This window comes from Papio anubis, chromosome 12 (assembly GCF_008728515.1).
Source record: "Papio anubis isolate 15944 chromosome 12, Panubis1.0, whole genome shotgun sequence".
In the NCBI taxonomy this organism is placed as follows: Eukaryota; Metazoa; Chordata; class Mammalia; order Primates; family Cercopithecidae; genus Papio; species Papio anubis.
In genome coordinates, this window is record NC_044987.1 from 45,183,901 (window position 1) to 45,206,535 (window position 22,635).

Consider the following 22,635-nt stretch of genomic DNA (forward strand, 5'->3'; position numbering starts at 1 on the left):
CAATTTTATCCCAGGTTTTCTATCCTCATGGGATGAAGACAGAGCTATATCCAAATATTTTAACTTACACATACTTATTATATTATATATGTACATGTGAGGTATTTTTATGTATATGTCTATAGATAGATCATGTATGAACCAACTTTATAAAATATTAGATACTACCTTTATATATGTTGATATATATATGTTATATGATAAAGCTGATTTGGTTTGTATCAAGGTTGGATATATTGAAGATGTGTTATTACAAAGCAGGAAGATTCTGCAGTTTAGAAATATGTGTTATATTCATATTCAGAGAAATATTAATTCTAGTCCTGATGCATCATTTAGTTGTCATTTTAGTCAGTGAATGAAGCTTAGGAGAACATAAGAAGACAGGAACATGAAAAGAAATATTTTTAGTGCATGATGTATTTATATAACCCAAGAAAAGAAACTTCAATTTTGATGTTTGAATTTTCAATTATTTGTAAATCAGATAATATCTTGGTATTCCTTTATCTTAGTTGTTTAAAATGTGTTTCTAAAAAGCATTAAGGCATAGGCTTGCTTTCATTTCCTTTAAATCCATAGAAAGGAGATGAAAATCTATATTTTACCAGTCCAAATCATATTTTAACTATATATAACTTTTGTCAAAAGGGCCACCAGGCAAAAGTCTTGGTGCAGACTCATCCCTGCTCTAATAACTACTATTTATTAAGCACATCAGGCATCATGCTAAGCACTAGGTATGTTATTTTATTTAATTATCATATCAACAATATAAGGCATTATTTGTTTTTCCTTTTCTGTTATAAAAACTAAGCTTTTTATTCTATTGTCAAAAAACAGTGCGTAGTTTATGCAGTGTTCTCTGTGGGTCAGACATTTTATTTGTGCAATTAATTATACTCATTCAGTAACATGTACTGCTATAACCCATCCCCCATTTTGAAAATAAGAAAAAATATTTCACTCATATATATGTGTGTGTGTATATGTATATATGTATCTTTTACCATATATGTAAAAAGAGAGAAATAATGGGAACATATATACATATATATGCAAAAGAGAGAGATTTGATTTGTTTGGCACTAAAACTTACCCTGTTTCCATTGTATTGAGCTGCATTACTCTGTGGTGTGGCTAAACACTAAACATCATGGGATTATTTTATTGTGGTTGCCAGTGAGTTGTGGTATGATTGGAAGTACAGGTCCTGGCTTCAAATTGCCTGAGTTTGAATCTCAGCTTTGTGGCTTACTACTTATGTGACCTTAGGCAAGTTACTTAAATTTATGTACCTCAGTTTCATTATTTTCAAACTGGGGGATGGGTTATAGCAGTACATGGCATCGAGTGAATATGATGAATTAATTGCACAAATTAAAAAAAAATAGGTGCAGAAAACCACCATGGCAGACATAGACATATGTAACAAACCTGCATGTTCTGCACATGTACCCTACATTTTTAGAAGAAATAAAGAGAAAAATAAATTAAATTTAAAAAATAAAGTGTCTGATCCATAGTGAACAGAGCATAAACTATCAATCCTACCCAGGCCTTTGGATGTCCAGTTTTCTGCGTTTCCTGTGTTATTACATTTAGTGTTCAACTAGCCTATGGATTGTGTTTTATTTTTATTTTTTGACTTTAATGATAAAATGTAATACTAAAATAGATTAAATAACTTGTCCAATGTCCCATGGTACAAACAAAGGTGACAGAGCAGGTATTTAAATCTAGGATCATCTGATTTCCAAACTTTTATGATACTGACCTACAGCTTAGACACATATATCAATTTTTTTGAATTCTACTAATTTTGAGTCGGCAGCCCTTCCTCTACAAGAGAATGTGCAAATATTTATTTTTCTCATATATTCAAGAATATTTGAAAATGTGCAAATGCTTGAAGATAATCAGAAATCAAAATGATACATAATTGCTGTCTCAAATATCTCCTTTTTTAGTCAGACTGTAGAAGAAGTGTAAAGGAAAGACTTATATGCAAAAATATATTTTATGCATATATGATTTTTATTGGTCTTGCAAATATATCAGATTCAAGAAAAACTCTCTAATGATTAGCTGTTCACAATAATTCTGGTTCAGGTCATGGGTTTTAAAATTTTGAGTATAAATGTTCTGAGGAAAATGAAAACTTGTAATCACAATGATAATAGTGAGCACTTTAATAATGCAACCTTCTTACAGTCATTATATTTTACAGAAGAATGATAAAAATACTTTTTAAAAAATGATTTGTCTAAATGCATAGTAATGTAGAATTATTCAAAGATATAGAAGTAAATAATACACTATTATATCATTTGTTTAAAAATAAGTAAAATTTTAAAAATCAATGTGTAAATTACTTTATAAAGTTATCATTGTCTTGTTAAATTTATAATGAACTTTGCATTTCATATCAAAAGCAGCCTTTGAGTTTGGGAAGTATATTGTAGGATACTCTCCTCACATTCATTTCTTGTAATTTGTGATACTTAGAACTATGCATATTTAATGTAAGGCAATATAAACCTTGACTCTTACAGTTTAAATTTGTCTTTCTCAAATTGAAATTTCTACCTTTTAAACAAGATAATACAGACAAATAACTACATAAACATTGAGTAAGGAAGCCTATTTCAACCTTCTCTCCTTAGCATTATTTGGAAGTTTCAGGTAGAGGCTTTGTAAGACTGATGTGTCCTGATGATTGGCTCTTAGTTATGCTTTTCTTTCATGATTACGTCAACCTTGCCAGGATAACTTTAATGTAAATTAGTGTTTTTCAACTGGAACTGACTTTACATACAGGAGACATTTGCTAATATCTGAGGATATATTTGTTTATCAGAGCTGGGAGGGGATGGCATTGTCATCTAGTGAATAGAAACCAGGGGTGCTGCTAAACAACCAACAGTGCACAAAAAACATCCACCCACAACAAAAGATTATCCAGTCCAAAATGTCAATAGTGCTCGGGTTGAGAAACTCTTATCTAAATGATGCTAGGAAACAGAGTTTCCAATATTTACTTGATTTGTTTGTATGCTTTCTGATGAATTTGTGGACATTATATAAGAATTTAATGGAAAGCAGGATCTCCAAAATGCTTTGCAACCAATGCATAAGGTTTGAATAATCAATTCATTTATTTATTGGGGGAGATCTCATGATTTGTTTATAAGTATGGGCTTTGGAGCCAAATGTAGTTGGATTCATGTCCTGATTCTGCCATTTATTATAGGTTTGATACTTTGGATAAGATTCTTGACCTCTAAACTTCAATTTCTAGAGGTAGTAACATAGGTAGTAAATATACCTACCTTACAGGGTTTTTGTGAGACTTACATCAAATAATTATTATACATTATTTAGCAGAAAGAAGGCACTTGATAAATATTATCTATTAATACATAAGTGGAGATCAAGTTATAGAAAGGTAAAACCACAGTCTCAAGCATTTGATGATAGGTAATATATAGAATAATGCTTTACAGTCTTCAGAGGTATACCCTTCATAACGAGAAATCAGCTGAAGGCTACAGAATGGGTAAAAGTGTAAAATCCCTGCTTTATAATTAAATTGACACTAGTTAACTGTGGATTGCATCATTTTTATTGCTTTGCTGCAGAAGGCTGTTCCAGGTCTTCATAGACTACTAAACCACTTGTTTAAATGATTTACAGTCATTTAGTGAGTTTTTTTCTACTGCCAGAACTTTTTAATTAATGGATAAAATTACAGATTTCATCTTTGTACAATAGTGTTTTATGGCCCTTTTTTTTGTTGAGGGGGTTTCAGTTAAAATGTGGCCTATGCTTTGTGGGGCTAAACAGTGGATGCTGCATTTTCTTGTTTACAAGGTCACAAATGTGTGATTGAGATAGTAATGACAATAGAACTTTGCTTAGACTACAGGGTTCTCTGTATCATTGCACCTCAGAATATCTCTTATCTATGGTATGCACTTATTTTCAGAAAAATGTATCAGATGCATTGATGGCATTTGCAATATTGACACCCCTGACTGTTTGTGATGAGGCCACTGAACAGGCAGAAGAAATCATTTTAGTGTTGAATCCTGAGCTGTGTGATTTGCTTGTGTGGAGATTAAGTTATATAAGAGACATCTGTGCCAGAAAGATGGTCAGTATTTTAGAAGATTGTTGAAAATAAAGGACAATGTGAGCTGTGAATCTGATTATAGTGTAGATTGCAATTTATGGCAAAATTTACCTATCAATATCTCTTTTTTGTATTCATTTAGGATATAACATGAGAGTGTGTGGTTACCTGATGCAAAATACTTTTATATGTATTTAAAATATGTCTATTGTTTTCTATAATGTGCTAGTAATTAATTTACTATGCTAAGGACCCAGAAAAATAACACTCAATAAAGCATACTTCTGAAAATAAGTTCTTGAGCTAATATACTATATAATCAAACTATTAATACATTTACCCACCTTTTAGTGAATTAAATGTCACCATATTATTAGATTGTAGGTCATAACATTTTAAAAGCTTTTTTATCATTACAAGAATTAATGCCTCCCCATTATCTATAGCATAAACCTGCCCCTTTATTTCTACTGACATATTATCCCTACCATCTAAAAGCTATAAACTAAAGAAAATAATTTTTCTTTGAGACTTTATTTCCTAATATAAGAAATAGGGGTTATTAGATATTTCTAGAAGTATCATTTTTAGGTAGATGTGAGATCAAGTATGAAAAAAGGGTCTTTACATTGGAAATAAAGTATTATGGTATTTTTCTTTGTCTTTTCTTTTGCTAGGCACATGTTAAAATAATGAATGAATCTTGTGGTGAGATTGCACAGGAGAAATCTCACCACAAAGAGAAATGTCCTTACCCAGGAACTTATATAGAAGCAGGAGAGCGTAGGTCCTCACAGAAAGAATATTGGATAGTTCTCAGAATTGATTATGTTAATGAGACAGATCTGGGAGTGAATTTGATATCATCTTTTATACTTTACATTCATCAATTGTAAACTATGAGAAACGTTAATGCCAGAAATACCATCTTTAGATAATTGTGCTACAAAAATACTTTCAAAAGCAAGTAAAATGCAACATTATGATATTAAGACAAATCTATAAATAACCTTAATATCTAACAATAAGGAATAATTAAATATTGGTACACACGTGTAATTGAATGCCATGAAACTGATAAAATTCAATAAACGTTCTAAATGTGACTCCTGACTCTGCTGCTACTCACTTGCTTGGGAATCCTGGCCAAGCCTCTGTACCTCTCTGAGCCTCAGTTCCTTTCTCTGTAAAATGTGCATACATAACTTATTTTACAGTTAGTATGACTTGCACTTACCATATCTTCAATCCAACCACTGTCATCTCTCTCACCTAAGTTAGTGCAAATTTCCTAATTGCTATTCGTTTTCTGCTTTTGTGCCCTTATTCTTGTTAAAATTTTAGGCAGAATGTGTTCCTCCTCTGTTAGAATCCTCCCAGGAAAACGTTCTCATGAAATGTTAAAGCCAAAGTCTTTTAAAGTCCAAATAGGCTCAACATCACCACATTATCTCTTGTTTTCCATGTCTTCCTTTCTCTGCATTTTAACTTTTCTACAGCCACACGAGCCTGTTTGCTACTCCTCAGCACACTAAACAGAAGTCTGTCTTAGAGGCTTTGTATTTGTTTTATCCTTTAACTGGAATGTTGTTTTTCTAGAGATCTGCATGACTCATTCATTTAATTCTTTTGGCTATTTACTCAAATGTTATTTTTTTCAGTTTATGCTTCTTTGGCCACATTACTCAAAATTTCATATATCTCTGGCACTTTCTATACTGCTTCACTGCATTTTGTTTTTTGCTTTTTAAACACTCGCCACCGTGTAGCACACAATATTTTACATATTTATTTTGTTTGTTGCCTGGCAAAATCCCTTAGAGTATAGGCTCCATAATGATTTGAATTTATATCTATTTTGTCCATAACTGGGTCCCTGGGGCATAGAAGGGTGTTGGTACAGAATAGTTACTCAATAAACATTTATAGGAAACATATGAGTAATGCTGATAGATTTGATGTATTCCTTTCAGGTCTATTTGGAATTTATACTCCATGAATTTCTTGCATTTTGATTGCACATAAGATGACTTTCTATTTAGCCTTATAAAATCTGAGTAATAGCACAGTTCTTTCGCATTTCTATGTCATAATTTTTTTAAGTGTATTCCAGGTATCTAAGTTCATAGCTATTATGTGCCTCATCAGATTATAAAGCAATTACTACAGTAATTGCAGTATAAAGCAGTAATTGCTTTATAATCTGATGAGCCGTAATTTGGGATGGATATCAGGGCAATGTAAATATACTTGTACTAGATAACCTATACACTGCACCTTCTGTGTTTCTATGTGCTGAATCATCTTTTCCCTGGAATGCTCTTTACTGTGTAGTTTGAAAGGCAACTCCTGTAAGATTCTATATCTCTGGGATGTTCAAATTGTGTCTGGGTGGCCCTTCTCATTTTCATGGACATTGGTAATATCTTTTATTTTTTTTGGTAGGAAGGGGCTGTGAAGCAGCAAGGAATAGTTAAAACAATGTGTTATAAATCAACAGGCATAGGCATAAATTCCAGCTCCATTATTTTGTAAGTGTTCAGCTAGTTTTTAACTTATCAAAACCCATTACATCATTTGTAAAATGAAGGTAATAATTCAGTTCAAACATCCCAAATTCAAAAATTGAAAATCTGAAATGCTTCAAAATTGCTGGATTTTTGAGTACCCGTGTGACACTCAAAGGAAATTCTTATTGGAATATTTCCAGTTTCAGATTTTAGGATTTGGAAAACGCTCAAGCAGTAAGTAAGTATAATGTAACTATTCTAAAATCTGAAAGATTCTGAAATCTGAATATTGGTCCTAAGCATTTTATGTAGGGGTTTTCAGCCTGTACCTACATTTTAGGGTTGTAAGGATTATTGGTATACATTTGCCACACTTACAGACACTCTCAAAGACATAGTCATTGTGTCAGAAATCTTCGGGGTATATAGCGTGTACATGGAATATAGTATCTTCCATGTGAATCAGATACATTTTTTTCTCTGAAATATGTAAGCCTTTTATATGTCTTTAAAAATAAAGTACCTAAAACATTCTCTTTTGGCCTCTATGACATCACATACTCTCACTTTACCTTCTTTTTGGGTTGCCTCCTTTTCATAGCTGGCTTTTCTCAAACCTGGCCCCTCAGCAGAGCTTACTTTTTAGCTCTACCTTTGCAATATTTATACTTCCTCTCCAGGTGATTTCATGCATTCTAAATATTTTGTATATTGATGACCCTCAATTTACATCTCTAAACCAAAACTCTCCCCTGAGTCCAGCCTTACATATTCACTTTCCTGTTTGACATCTTTACTTGGATACCTCCAAAGCATCTAAAATTTTGCATTTTCAAAAGATCATTAATTTTCTTCTGCCCCTCACCTGTTTATGTACTAGTCTATCCCATCTCTACTAATGCTGTCAAAATGCACTAGGCTCTCAAACTAGAAGCCTAGGAGTAGACCCTGATTCCTCTCTCTACCTTACTACTCACATCTAGTCCATCAGCAAGTACTGTTGATTCAACTTGGAAAATATGTCTGACTATGACCACTTCTCTTCATATCTACTGTCACCAGTCATAGAGAAGTCACCATCATTTCTCGCTAGATTATTACAGCTTTCCTTATAAGATTTCTTCAATTGATTATCCAGAAAAATGAGCAGCCAGAATAATTCTAAGACTAAATTGTGCCAGTCATTTGCTTAAATCTCCTCAATGACTTTCTGTTGTACGTAACATTATTATTACTTTTTTTTTCTTGAGACGGAGTCTCACTCTCTCACCCAGGCTGGAATGCAGTGGCACCATCTTGGCTCACTGCAGCCTCCTCCTCTCGGGTTCAAGCGATTCTCCCGCCTCAGCCTCCCAAGTAGCTGGGATTACAGGTGCGTACCACCACATCCAGCTAATTTTTCTATTTTTGGTAGAGACGGGGTTTCACCATGTTTGTCAGGCTGGTCTTGAACTCCTGACCTCAAGTGAACTGCCAGCCTCGGCCTCTCAATGTGCTGGGATTACAGGCATGAGCTACCATGGCTGGCCAACATAAAAAATTTTTGTAAGAGCCTACAACATCCTACATGGCCTGGACCTTTATTGTCTTTCCATCTTCACCTCGTATCACCATCCCTCCCATGTTCTTCATGTTCTAGTCATGCATTTTACATGACTGGCTTTTCTTCATTCTTCTGTTTCTTTTTCTTTTTCCTTGGAGATGGAGTCTTGCTCTGCCGCCTAGGCTGGAGTGTAGTGGCGTGATCTCTGCTCACTGCAAGCTCCGCCTCCCAGGTTCACACCTTTCTCCTGCCTCAGGTTCCCGAGTAGCTGGGACTATCTTTTCTTTTGTTAACTTTAATTTTAAGTTCAGGGGTACATGTGCAGGTTTGTTACATAGATAAACTTGTGTCATGGGGATTTGTTGCACATATTATTTCATCACCCAGTTGTGAAGTCAAGTATCCACCAGTTATTTTTCCTGATCCTCTCTCTCCTCCCACCCTCCAGTAGGCCCCAGAGTATGTTGTTCCCCACTATGTGTACATGTGTTCTCATCATTCAGTTCTGACTTATGTGTGAGAACATGCAGTATTTGGTTTTCTGTCCCTGTGTTAATTTGCTGAGGTTAATGGCCTCCAGCTCCATCCATGTCCATGCAGAAAACATGATCTCATTTTTTATGGCAGTATAGTATTCCATGGTGTATATGTACCACGTTTTCTTTATCCAGTCTATCACTGATGGGCATTTAGATTGATTTTATGTTTTTGCTATTGTGAATAGTGTTGCAATGAACATATGTGTGCATGTGTCTTTATAATAGAATGATTTATATTCCTTCGGGTATACACCCAGTAATGAGATTGCAGGGTTGAATAGTATTTCTGCGGTGGGAGTATAAATTAGTTCTATCATTGTGGAAGACAGTGTGGTGATTCCCCAAAGACCTAAAGACAGAAATACCATTTGATCTTTACTTTTCTTTGTATTCATCAGGTTTCAGCTAAAGTTACCCTTTAGAATACCAATATGTAAGGCCCACAAGTATAGGGCGCTTGTATATTTTGCTTACTCTTGAATATTCAATTCCCAGGACAGAATAATAGCATATACATACTATAAATATTTGTTAAATGAGTTAATGAATAGATGAGGCATGTTAGGTGCTCAAAGAAAGATAATAATGACACTTACCAATGAATATTATTACACTTCTTTTTTACATTACTCTCTTTCACTAAATAGTTAATAATTTTTTGTTAAATGAAATAAGTAACAAATTTCGCATAACTTCAAAAGGCAATATTTTAGTGTTTTAATATATATACTGTATCTCAATATGTAGGGGTTTCATAAAACAACTTAAATGAATAAAATGCATGGGATTGATATTTCAGCTACATGAGCTGACGGGACACTAGGTCTCTCATATCACTTTTATGTTTTCACATAAAAAATGAGTCCTGTTTTGTTATTGGTTCACTCACTAACATTCTGATTTAATCAGAAATTGTGCTTTCTTTAACTTCAGATTTTTCTTTTTGTCTACAGTAGAATTCACATGACCGTGAGAATAATTATTTTAGATTTTGGGTCTAAGGAAAGTGAAAGAAAGATTTGGTAGTATTCAAATGACTTGCCAATGACAAAACTAACATTAGTCTTCATTTGTTCCTCCGTGTCTACAATGCCAACTTTTGTACCAAAACTATTTTTTTCTATATATTCCCAAATGTCTAGTTATTCTGCAACATCTGATTATTTGATGAAATATTAAAAATTTAAGCTTTTGTCGCTGTACAGAGGAAGCCTTTCTCTGTTGCCATAGGAAACAGTAGAAGGAAATAGTGAAAATGCTGGTAGGAGGGATTAGAAATATGATTCAAGTTATGTTTGTTTTGTGTCTGGTCTTAAATTTTTGTAGATTTGACGACCTTTGAAACCATTAGTATTCTTGTAAAAGTGCGATATTTGCATACATTCCTGAAGAAACATCACCTGTTTTTGAAAGTCGGTGATTAAAAAGATAGTCACTTTAAAATAATTTGAGATCCTTGGCTGGCAAAGTTGATAACAAAGTAAGTCTCTTACACAATTCCCCTAAGTTATCAAATCACTAATTCGTCAGTTATCTTTTACAAATTATGCTAGAATTTGCCATAGAAAATTTGGGACAAAATTTCTTTCTTCCCAGGAATTTAAATTGAAATAGATGATGACATTCACAGCTATACTAAATTTCTACCTGGCAGAATAGTTCCAAACATACATCCTTTTAGACTTTTGAGCCTTAGTGATGTGGAATCTTTTTCTGGATCAGGGCTAGAGGACTGATTACTGTGAATTTTATTACAAGACTCTGTAATTACTTTGAAGTCTCTCTGGAGGACCAAGTAGGTTGCCAGAGAATTTTCTGTCCTCACGACCTAGCCACAGAATGCCCTTGAAAATTTAATAACAAAAAGATGTCGTTTTGAAAAAAATATATATATTTTCCCTGTTTAATTTATAAAGCATTTATTTAGTTGATATCTTGTATTGATTCACATAGGGGACAGCCTAGCACATAGTATCCCCATTTTTCAGGTGAGCAAATTCTGGTCCCGAGAGGTTAAACAGTTTACTAATACTTCTTAATAGAAGAACAGGGATTGAAATGTGAATATTATTTTCTCTAAAAATTGGTGCTAATTTGACACTTCCTTGCTGCCTATTTGGGGGACATTGTACTCTATAATTTCCAAACCTTTTCCTTTCTCTTCTACAGTTTGTTTAACATGAAACATCCACCTTTCTTCATTTGTTTTTGTTATATCTTCCACAATAATTAGACACAATACTTATTTATTCCTGGGAAGATTATTCAACTTGTTTGACATTGCATTTGGAGAGAGATTATGTGGGGTATTTTTGAAAAGATAATTTTATTTTTGTAATTGCATAATTAATTACATGCTCAATGCTAAATATTTCAAAAGAAAAGAAAGCATAATGCAAATTTACCAACAGTTAGCCACACTTTCATTACCGAGAGATCACCAATGTTTAATATTTTGGGGTGCATACTTCTTGAAGTTTTCTGTTCCTGGTGTAGTTTTGCTTCTAGAATGCTCTGTCATCTCTGCCTGAGAGTACAGTACAGTTCTGACTGCGACACACAAGGTTTGGTTTTGTGTATTGCAGGTGAACAAATAAAGACTATTACTCTAAGCAAGGCAGGGTCAAGAAGCTACATCAGCTGCTTCATCAAATCATAAAGGAAGCAGACAAAGGAAAGTCAGAAACATTTTTGAATTATTTTTTCTTTGTTATCTGCATCATCAAAATGTTTTTTCTGCTAACATGTATTATGGAACTTCCTCAAACTAGTTGCACTTATGTTTGTTAAAGACGCATGTTATTTTTTTTTTTTTTTCAGGTTTAGAAGATCGTGACCACATGGATCATCTAACTGAATGGTACATGGGGACACAATGGTCCTATAGAGAATATATGTGAATTGTTGGCTAATTTCTTGATTTGCGACTCAACATAGGACATCGCTTGTTCATATCTATCAGAACACTCCTGAATTTTCCCCACCATGCTATCTTTATTAGCTTGAACTCCTTCCCTAAAATGGTCCTTCTGTTGATCCTGTCAGTCTTACTTTTGAAAGAAGATGTCCGTGGGAGTGCACAGTCCAGTGAGAGGAGGGTGGTGGCTCACATGCCAGGTGACATCATTATTGGAGCTCTCTTTTCTGTTCATCACCAGCCTACTGTGGACAAAGTCCATGAGAGGAAGTGTGGGGCGGTCCGTGAACAGTATGGCATTCAGAGAGTGGAGGCCATGCTACATACCCTGGAAAGGATCAATTCAGACCCTACGCTCTTGCCCAACATCACACTGGGCTGTGAGATAAGGGATTCCTGCTGGCATTCGGCTGTGGCCCTAGAGCAGAGCATTGAGTTCATAAGAGATTCCCTCATTTCTTCAGAAGAGGAAGAGGGCTTGGTACGCTGTGTAGATGGTTCCTCCTCTTCCTTCCGCTCCAAGAAGCCCATAGTAGGGGTCATTGGGCCTGGCTCCAGTTCTGTAGCCATTCAGGTCCAGAACTTGCTCCAGCTTTTCAACATACCTCAGATTGCTTATTCGGCAACCAGCATGGATCTGAGTGACAAGACTCTGTTCAAATATTTCATGAGGGTTGTGCCTTCAGATGCTCAACAGGCAAGGGCCATGGTGGACATAGTGAAGAGGTACAACTGGACCTATGTATCAGCTGTGCACACAGAAGGTAAGTTTTCTTTGCATACATCGAGTATCTATTATTATACACTCAACGGTTAAAATTTCAAGTTTGGGAAGACTAAACTATTCCTAATTATTTTGGATATTTTGAATTGTCCCAGTTATAACAGTACTATAAGAACAGACTGGATGACATATATCTAGAGAGACATAGACTTAAACTACAAGAGGGTGTATGTGGCCGATATTTGGTTAAATATAATTTTGTTTTAATTGTGAATTACATTATTTCCTTCTGCTATACTGATGCTGTATTATACTTCTGATATAATGATCTTTCTATATTCATTACTAGAGGTTTTTAAGTCTCTATATCTTCATTGTACATCTCATATTTTTGTCATTTCAAGATTGTTCTAGGTTCCTATTGTTTCTAATAGTTAAAGCAAGGTACACATAAATATACATTGCACTGAAGGTAGTAGCCAGCTCTAACCTAGGTATGTTGTTATAGAGAATTACCAAAAAGTTTAGTCTTACAGCTATTTTTTCAGAAGAATTCATGGTCAAATCCAAAATGGAGATAAATTAATTTTATCTTTGTGTAGAACATATTTGAGAAGTATAATTTTAAATAATTCAACATGTTTGCTTTAAAATGTATTGCTTCTTGATGCTCCAAGAATAGTGAGGAAAGAAAAATCTGACTGATGCTTTATAACAGTGAATAATAAGTAGCCCTTTGCTTTTTATGGTGTTTTAAAAATCATTTGTATACATTATTTGTTAGTTCTTGACCAAGGCTGTTTGGAAAAAATTTGTTTTGACCTCCAGAGTTTGTGACCCAAACGGGGAGACGTACTTGTTATGCAGCTCTTCTTCTAGAATAACAAAATGTATATATTAACACTATAGAGTACTGAAGAAGATACGAAATACTTTTTATAAATCATCGAATTATTGTATTTGTTGAGATTTTTAAAATTCTGCATTAACATATTAATATAGTCCAAACATTTCAGTCCAGTAAAATGTGGAATTAAGTTACTAACTCCACTTCAGAGGTTAGGAATATATTTATGCAACACATATTATGCACAAATATATATGCAAGACAGGCCTGTGAAGGATAGCCCTTTGTTTCGTATATCACAGACTTCAATGGGATTTCAATCTGGCAAATGTAAGTATGCACAAATACTTATATAATCATAATTCAAGATGACACAATGTTACAAATCTGACTCTAAAGGAAATTGATGGGGAAAAAAATCACCTCCCGCTCGGTGGTTATGGGGGTCATGGTGGGAATCTTACAGAAGGAAATGGAATTTGACAGTTGAAATTTAACAATAATAATACTGACAATTGGTGAAAATTAGCAGGGATGGCTTTCAGTGAACAGCATAAGAAAATATGAATAGGTGAGAAAGTAAAAATGTTTGAAAGGGCCAATTATAAAGGTATGTTTTGGTTTGCCTCAAATAAATCATACATTTTATTAGGGACTCCCTTCTAGCTTCAGAAAAGCAGGGTTTGGTCATGGTGTGGCAAATGCTAATTCAGTTGTGCTCCAAGGGAAACTCTTAGCCATGACCCTTGGCTTTTACTAGTTAAACTGTTGTTTTATCCTGAATTTACCCCAATAGCAATCTAATAACCTACTAAAATAAGTTATGATGCATTCAAACAATGCATTATCACATAGCTAATAAATAAATGAGATACTCTATTAGGTAATGATTACAATTTCCAAGATCATCTTAGGTGAAAAAAACAAGGTGCATTTCTGTATATATTACATTTTATTTTTTCTGAAAGAGTTTCTTATGCAAACAAATTGATTGGATATTCATAGAATTGTTCTCAGAGAAGAGCAAAACTACTAAGAGTTGCTGCTTCTGAGAAGAAATCTAAGTTAAGAAATGAGGTGGAATATTTTATGCATAATTTTTATATACATACACTTTAAGCTCTATATTGAATACATAATTTACCTACTGAAATATAACTATCACATGAAAACATTCTATTTGTGGGCAAACAAAAGACAGTAGAAATTGCAATGCCAAATTAAGGCAAAATATTTAGGTTGTACCACCAGGATTCAGGAGAGAACAGACCTTGGAATTGGACATTCAAAGGTTGGAAGAAGTTCTGCTTTGCTTACTGTTTATGTGGTTGTGTCAAGAAATATTTATCTTGCTTTTATCCCAAGCAAGTATGTGGATAATGAGGTGATGTAGCGTTAAGGCTTATGATTTATCAGTATAAGAATGGCATGGTAGGAATTTTCACAAGGTGAAGCTCACCTCCAGGATCAGAAAAATGAGAGTCAAACAGGATACAGCTTTGTTGGGTGCTGTGGGAACTCTCCAAGGCCATGCTTGTTTTTTTTGCCACTTGGTTTTTCAGAAAGTCTTGGTGTGGGATCTTCCATGAAATGATAGTGTCAGTTATCATCCAGTCTCTTTCTCTCACTGGGTTGAGGTGATTTTCTCTAGCATTAGGAGAATTAATCCCAGTACCTGATAATTTATCTTCATGTTCTTATAATTATTCTCCTTTGTTCCATTAATATTCTCTTTCTTGAAGAGTATGGAAATTTCCAAATGCTTTCACATGAACCATTAAGGTCTATGAAAAGATATGGTCCTACTTTCAAAAAACATTTTTTCTCCTAATTGCCTATGTATTTTATACTTAAACCTAACCATACTGTGTCACAGGTACCACAAGATATTCCTTCAAGAAAGTGTATATCATCACAGAATTCCAGAGGAGTGTACAAGGAAAACTCGGTTTCAGTTTCAATGTTAATCTCTTACACTTGCTATTTCCTGTGATTTATGGCTTTCGTAGGCCGTGTGACTGGGTATTTATTTGTTTTATTACGCAGAAATTATGCCTAGAACTTCTAGGCAAAGAGATTCATAGTATAAAGCAGAAGAAGAAAAAAAAGAAAGTATTTTTAAAGAGTAGATCAAACTAGCTCTTCAGCTTGGAAGAGGAAAGGAATATGCGATGACTCAGAACAAAGGTAAAATCACTTTCTCTGCACTAAGGAAATGTGAAGGGTCCTTCGCCTTAGTACTTTTGCAAACCTTGGTACATGTGTCCATGATGACACAGGATTGATGGTGCTTGCTTGTTTAGCAGTGTGGCAGATTGCATTGATGACTTCCACTAATGGTTCCTCTGTATTCACATCATTTGCTTTTGACTCGATAATTCCCTTTTACTTTCATGTAGCACTGGCCTTCTGACTACTTTGACCAATAGTGCTTGGTTGACGTGAGAACTTTCTTCCTAGTTTGTGTTGGAACCCTATCATCACTCTGTGAAGTATGAGAGCACCCAGGTTTTCCAAATGAGTGCATCTTAGACCAGTTGACCTCAAACATGTGAGAGCATGCAATGCAGATCAACAAAATTGCCTTCCCAACCCACAGCTAATTGCAATCACATAATTGAGCCCAGCTGAAACCCTCAACATTACCCAGCTGACTATTATTGTGAGCAATAAAAAATGCCTTCAGGATGGAGTTCAGTATAAACATATTCATCCCTCTCACTTTAGTCTCTAACTTCCCTCCTCCCAAATAAGATGCTACTGCTTAAACTTCAAAAGCAAAATGAAATAAATTACCATGTATTAATATTCTTGAAATTTGAATATGAAATAAAACATAATATATGCTGCGGGAAAGAAGGAATATTTAAAATGCTTTGCCCATACTTCTGTGGCTAGAGATGTGATAGTTCCCTTAAAGTCTGAATGTTTTAAATAGTTAAGCACTTGAATATATTTCATTATTATATTTTTTACCTTAGTCTAGTTCAACATTATTGAGAAAAGTAATTATTGCATTGCGTTTTATACAAAAAAAAATTATATTGTACTTTCTGGGTGATGGACAAGATTTCACACTTCACTAGTTTTCCTGACTTTCTTTGAAAATCTACAGTATATCCACAGGGCCTATTAGAATGCCCATCATATAATAGGTGCTCAAAGACTATTTGCTGAATAGAAAAATTTGTGTTAGAAAAGTACATAGCTCACTATTTATGAATATATAGTATGTGGATAAATAGCAGGCACTTGTAAGTTTTTAGTTTTGCTTCTTTATAAAAATGAGGTGTCAAAATGACTCCCTTGATTAATTGTAAAATCCTGTTCATGCTACACCTCATTTTTTGTTTTCACTGGTTCTTGAAGTTATTATTTCTGTCTAATGACAGGAATGCTAATTTATTACAGCAAAAAAAAATATCAGTGATGTTCTGGGGAGAAAAATGTACCAATAAATTTCACTGGTGGCATACATTATTAAAAATATTGTCTTCAGGTTAACCTAGAAATTGCAGTTTCAGGTTATGATATGACTTCCCATCAATTATTTACTTAAAAATGTGATAACAATCCAGCTTTGATTGAAGAAACTTCAGTGTGATTCATAGTCTATATGTTTGTTTGACTTCTAAAAAGTGGGAGTTCACTTTTCCCATCTCAGCATTTCTACTAATTATCATTATATCAAGACAACAATTTAGCTGGGAAAAATAATAAATGCCACTGTGGAAGCTACTGAATAATTTTTTAAAGGACTTTATTTTGTTTCTCCAGGAGTTGAATAGTGCTGAGAGTTAAAACAAATTTTGGGATGATCATGGTAATAATAAAGACACATAAACTACTGTTCATTCCATAGAATGTTAACACTGGACAGGTCTCAGGCCAGCATTTAATCTTCTGTATTTTACGGTTAAGGAAACTAAGATAGAAAGGTCACATATCTCTACCTTGCTTGTCAGATAATTAGTTGCAGAGTTGTGTCTTGGAACTCAAGATTTCTGTCCAGAACTTGGTTTCTAAAACATTGTTGGAGATTATTATGCAAGTTCCTGTGTGCCATTTTTCTACCTCTCCATTGCATTGTTTTATTCCTTCTCCCTTTATCTCAATGGCACCAATATTTCTAAATCACTGGCTGAAAGTGTTAATAACTATCTGAAATAGTAGAAGGGACCACAAATGAAGTAATTCATCTAAAAATTAGCCTTGACAGGAGATTTGCTTGAACCTGGGAGGCGGAGGTTGCAGTGAGTCAAGATGGTGCCATTATACTCCAGCCTGGGTGACAAAAGTGAAACTCTGTCTCAAAAAATAAAAATAAAAATTAGCCTTAAGAAATAGCATGCTCCCTTTGTTCTTGATCTGTAAATTAGATGAAATGCTCCTTTTCCTGGGTCATATTGAAGGTTTGCAGAAACTCTGAAAGATTTTCCTTTGGTCCACAAAACTTCTGAAAACATGAGATCCCCAGAAATCTTTGAAATTATGGATTGATTGTATAATTGTATTGATTACCACTGACTTAACAATATATACAATTTAGAAGACGCAGAGACTTTTAGGGGGATTCTTTAGCAAGTTGGATCATGGATCCATAATCTGGGAAACACAGTGGGTAACTCTAATTGTAAAGAAGCAATTTTTCATATTCACATATCACTGTCAGAAACTTCATTGCTAACAGTGAAAAAATTACAGATAGCCCTGGTTTAGAGTGTTTAGAGGGGCACTCCCTCCTCTTCCCTCCAGAAGGAATAGCCTATGGACTCAGTAAGTAATTTCTAAGAGAGTTACTGCCTCTTTCAGAGAAAAATATAGAGTCTGCTGACATATCCACATGTGTTTTGGGCAGTGTTTATATTGAGATTCATTTCTGATGATACAATTTCTGGCTTGGACTCTGGCTCACCGATAAGAGACTAATTCCTGGGATAGCATCAACCTTCCTCTCTCTTAGGCACCATTGTTATCATCAATTGCTGAAAATACTAGAAAACTCTCACAGATACTCCATGTCCAGGATGAATAAGCTGAGTTAAAAGGAATTTTGTTAGCGGATTTCACTGCACTGCTCCCCCATAATGCGTAAATATCTCTGGTGATTTGCAAATGTGGACACTTCTACAGTTCTAAATAATCAGATGCTTACCTAAATGTGAAGATCATATCTTAGTATGTAGCCTGTCAGTTATTCACTATTTACCCATCTTATGGATGGCAGCTGCATACAAATGCATGTTTTCCCTTGGTCACTCTTATTCCAGATGCCATTAAAACCTTTTAGCTTCCAGGTTGATAGTGTTCAGCCACTTCTGTTGAAGTCACTTCTGCATAAGGAAAGCTGGGGAATGAGAGGGCATGCTGTGTGATGTTTATGTTCCAATGTACAGCTTGAAACACATAAAACACAGAATGAAAAGCAAATTATGCACAGTAAATTCTGCCCAACAAAACCCAAACAAGCATACAAGAGAAAGCAAGAATAGAGATCCTCAAAACTCTAGAGGGAGTATCTTGAGAATTTTTTTTCTTCCTTCCCTCCTCCTTTTCTTTCATTCCTTCCTTCCTTTATAACTTCTTACCTTCCTACCCTCCTTCCCTTTTCTTTGTCTCTCTCCCTTTCTCTCTCTCTTTTTTTTTTTGTTTGAGAGAGGGTCTCTCTCTCTATTGCCCAGGCGGAAGAAGAGTGGCATGGTCATAGCTCATTGCAGTCTCAACCTCTTGGTCTCAAACGATTCTCCTGGTTCAGCCTCCCAAGTATCTGGGACTACAAGAACATGTGACCACGTGTGAATAATTTTTAATTTTTAATTTTTTGTAGAGATGAGGCCTTACTGTGTTTCCCAGGCTGGTCTCAAACTCCCACCTGCCTTGGCCTCCCAAAGTTCTGGGATTACAGGTGTGAGCTACCACAACTGACATTGTCTTTCTTTCTTATTTATCATTTTTCCTCATCTCCTTTAAACTAGAAGGTTTTTGTTTTGTTTTTTGTTTTTGTTTTTGCAGGCTCTTCTGTAAGTCTTGTCATTATCCTGTTAATTTCATAGTGAGTATATAAAATATGAAGAATACATTAATACTATCTTGGAGTTGGAAAAATAAAATGACTAACTGTGCTAAAAGTAAGATAACTGACATGAGAACTAAGGATTTTACTCTGTGACTCCAAGAAAGTCACTTCAACTCCTTGCATCATTTTTTTTAATACAGAAAGGCACTACAAAGGATGTTCTTACAGATTTCTTCTAAGACTAAGCTTCTGTGACTTGCTATGCTCAAATTCCTGCAGACTACAGCTGGGCTACATTAAATGTTGGACATAGGGTGGGCAACATAATAAGGCTCTATCTCTACAAAAGGTAAAAAAAAAAGAAAAAGAAAAAGAAAAAAGAAAAGAAAAATTAGCTAGGCATGGTTGTGTGCACCTGTAGTCCCAGTTACTTGGGAGACTGGCAGGAGGATCACTTGAGGACAAGAGGTTGAGGCTAAAGTGAACCAAGTTTGCACCACTGTACTCAGCCTGGGTGACAGAGCAAGACCAGTATCAAATGCAACCAAGCAGGGCCTGTTCAAAGGAGAGTAGCCCAAATGGTTATGCAATTTGAAATTATATCCTCAGAGAATAAATTTAGTAGAGAGAAGACAAGGCATGGCAAGGCCCTGACTGCTACCTTTAGGTATCTGGTATATTTACATATTTTGATTATTTAGATATTTGTAAATTCAGGTGGAAAACAGCTAGCTTCACTCTGTATGGGCAGCAGTTAACAGAGACAGCTAATTACTAAAATACAAGAGTAACAAAGTATGGTTTAATTAAAAAATTAATATTAGCAGAACTGTTCAATAAAGGAATTGCCTCTCTTAGGAGGTAGTGAGTTAGATCTCTGTAACTCCTTGTGCACAAACCTGGAATGGACAATCACTTGGAGGACTCTGGAAAAATAGACTTAAACCTCAGTTGAGGAAAGAACGATATTGGACTGTTTGTTCTTTTGATAATTCCCAATGTTGACAATCAAATGCCATTGAGATCTTATTACTCTGTGAATTGAAACATAATCACTATATATTTTCTTCTCTTCTCTTCTCTTTTTTCTCTTTTCCTTTTCCTTTTCCTTTTCCTTTTCTGAGATGGAGTCTCACTTTATTGCCCAGGCTGGAGTGCAGTGGCATGATCTCGGCTCACTGCAACCTCCGCCTCCGAGGTTCAAGCAATTCTCCTGCCTCAGCCTCCTGAGTAGCTGGGATTACAGGTGCATGCCACCATGCCCAGCTAATTTTTTGTAGTTTTAGTAGAGAGGGGGTTTCACCATGTTAGCCAGGGTGTTCTTGATCTCCTGACCTCGTGATCTGCCTGCCTTGGCCTTCCAAAGTGCTGGGATTACAGGTGTGAGCCACCATGCCTGACCACATATACTATACTTTAAATTTGGTTAGTTTGTTCATTTATTTCATAACACAGTCTGATAAAGTAGCCATTTTAGTAGAATGGACAAGGAAAGAGTGATTTTTTTCTGCAGCTAAAGTTAGTGGCAGAACAAAGATTTGGACCCAAGGCCAACTCTTTTGAAACAAATCTAAATCTCATTCCTTTACATTGGAGTAGGTGTGGCTCCAAGGAAAAGCAGAATGGACATCGCCTGGTTCTTTTTCCTTCCCTGGGAAACAACAACAACAAAAAACCCTAATTGTTTCCCCACTGAGAGTATCTTTTGAGCATATTTTTGTGTCTTTTTATCTAGCTTTCAAAGCAGCACCTTTCCTTGTTCCCATGGAATGGGTTAATTATAGTGAAAAGAAAACAAATTAAGGAGGAGGCCTGTGGCAACAAGTTGACCTCATAAAAGACCTCTTTGTGAGTCTGATGATAAACACAGAATGTGCTTGGTTGTTTCTATTTACATCTCCATCACAGGCTCCACACTCTGTCCTTCAGATGCTGATAATAGCAGGAAGCAATATGGTATATAATTTTTTAAGAGCAGGATGATATATTGTTAAATGATGTAGCCTTATATATGAAAGACAATTATTTGGAATTCATCAGGGCTGTGGGTTACGAAATCTCATTTTGGCACATTTGCAAATACTCCAGAAAGATTTATCAAACATTCAAATGTTGAATTGAGGAGATGTTTTGGCAAGAGGTGTAATAGTCAAATACATTTATTTTAGGGAACTTTGTAAAGTGATTTCAGCCCAATGTTACATTTACACATTGATTTTCATACACACACACACACACACACACAAAAGAGATTCTAAAGAAAGAGATTATCTAGTCCGTGTTATTTTCTTTTTTTTCAAATAGTGGATCATAACTTATAAGTTATTTGTAAAACCAATTTAGAGGGTTGAAATCAGAATTTAATATAGAATACATTAAAATAGACTAGAGTAAAATATAAATATTAACATGTATTACATCATAGGTTAGATATTTTGTAAATTTCACTTTAGTTACACATAACCATAAATAGCCTGTGTGTTACCATTTAAAAGATATTTCTTCTATGTCTTGCAGCTAAAAATATAAAATTTAAAAGTAACTTACTCTACTTATATTTTTCACGATGTTTGTAAATACTTTTCTAGAGAAATGTAACCGATACACACGAATTTATTCTTCTGTGACAATGTCATTTAGTTTATATTTTATGGAGTGATGGGTTTTAGGTCTTATTTAAAACAAGCAAAAACTTCATGGCAGCCATGGTAGGAAATGATAGAAGCATTGAACAACTATCTTATAGGGCAGATATTTTTATTTCAATTTGATAATAAGGTAATTAAATTTACTTATCCAAAGTCCCTCAACTAGCAAGACTGTTAATCAGTATTTGTACTCAAATTTGCCTGGGTTCATCCTACTACTTAATTGAGAATTATTTCAAAGGGTCAAAAATCAGATTCCAAAGATACATTTGCAACAAACTGTGAATTTAAGTTATTGCACAGTAGGTTACTCATTGAACAATTATACCAATTATGTAAATAATTGATATAATTTTGGTAAATGGTATATGCATCAGGATAGGACAATGGAGTGGATACTAGACAAGGAGGTCAGGAGAGTTTCTAGTCCTAGTTTTTATCAGTGATAAAGACAGTGTGGAAGCACTTTAATTTTTAATATCCCAATATAGTACACTAAGAAATAAATGCCAAAAATATTATCATTTTGACATTATTTTGACATTAAACATTTACATTTAACAAATTAACATTTCTACCCCCTCCCCCCTCCGACACACACACACAGACATACAGGTACAAGCACATAAAATATAATGTAAGGCATTTGTGCCATTTACAAGATAACTTTTTGGCTATATAAACAAGTCATAGTGCACCACATGTGCACTATGTGTAATAAGGCACAAGTTTAAATATATAAAGTAGCAATCTTCT

The 22,635-nt window shown here is 34.7% G+C and overlaps 1 protein-coding gene across 6 annotated transcripts in view; it reads left to right on the forward strand.

Moving 5' to 3' along the window:
* GRM5 (glutamate metabotropic receptor 5) overlaps window positions 1-22,635 on the forward strand; it is a 573,536-nt gene that overhangs the window by 5,086 nt on the left and 545,815 nt on the right. For all 6 annotated transcript variants that reach the window (XM_017948834.3, XM_017948839.3, XM_017948836.2 and 3 more), the window contains one exon: window positions 11,548-12,408. In XM_017948834.3, coding sequence (XP_017804323.1) covers window positions 11,748-12,408 — 661 coding nt within the window. In that variant the 5' untranslated portion in view covers window positions 11,548-11,747. The remainder of the gene's footprint in view (window positions 1-11,547; window positions 12,409-22,635) is intronic.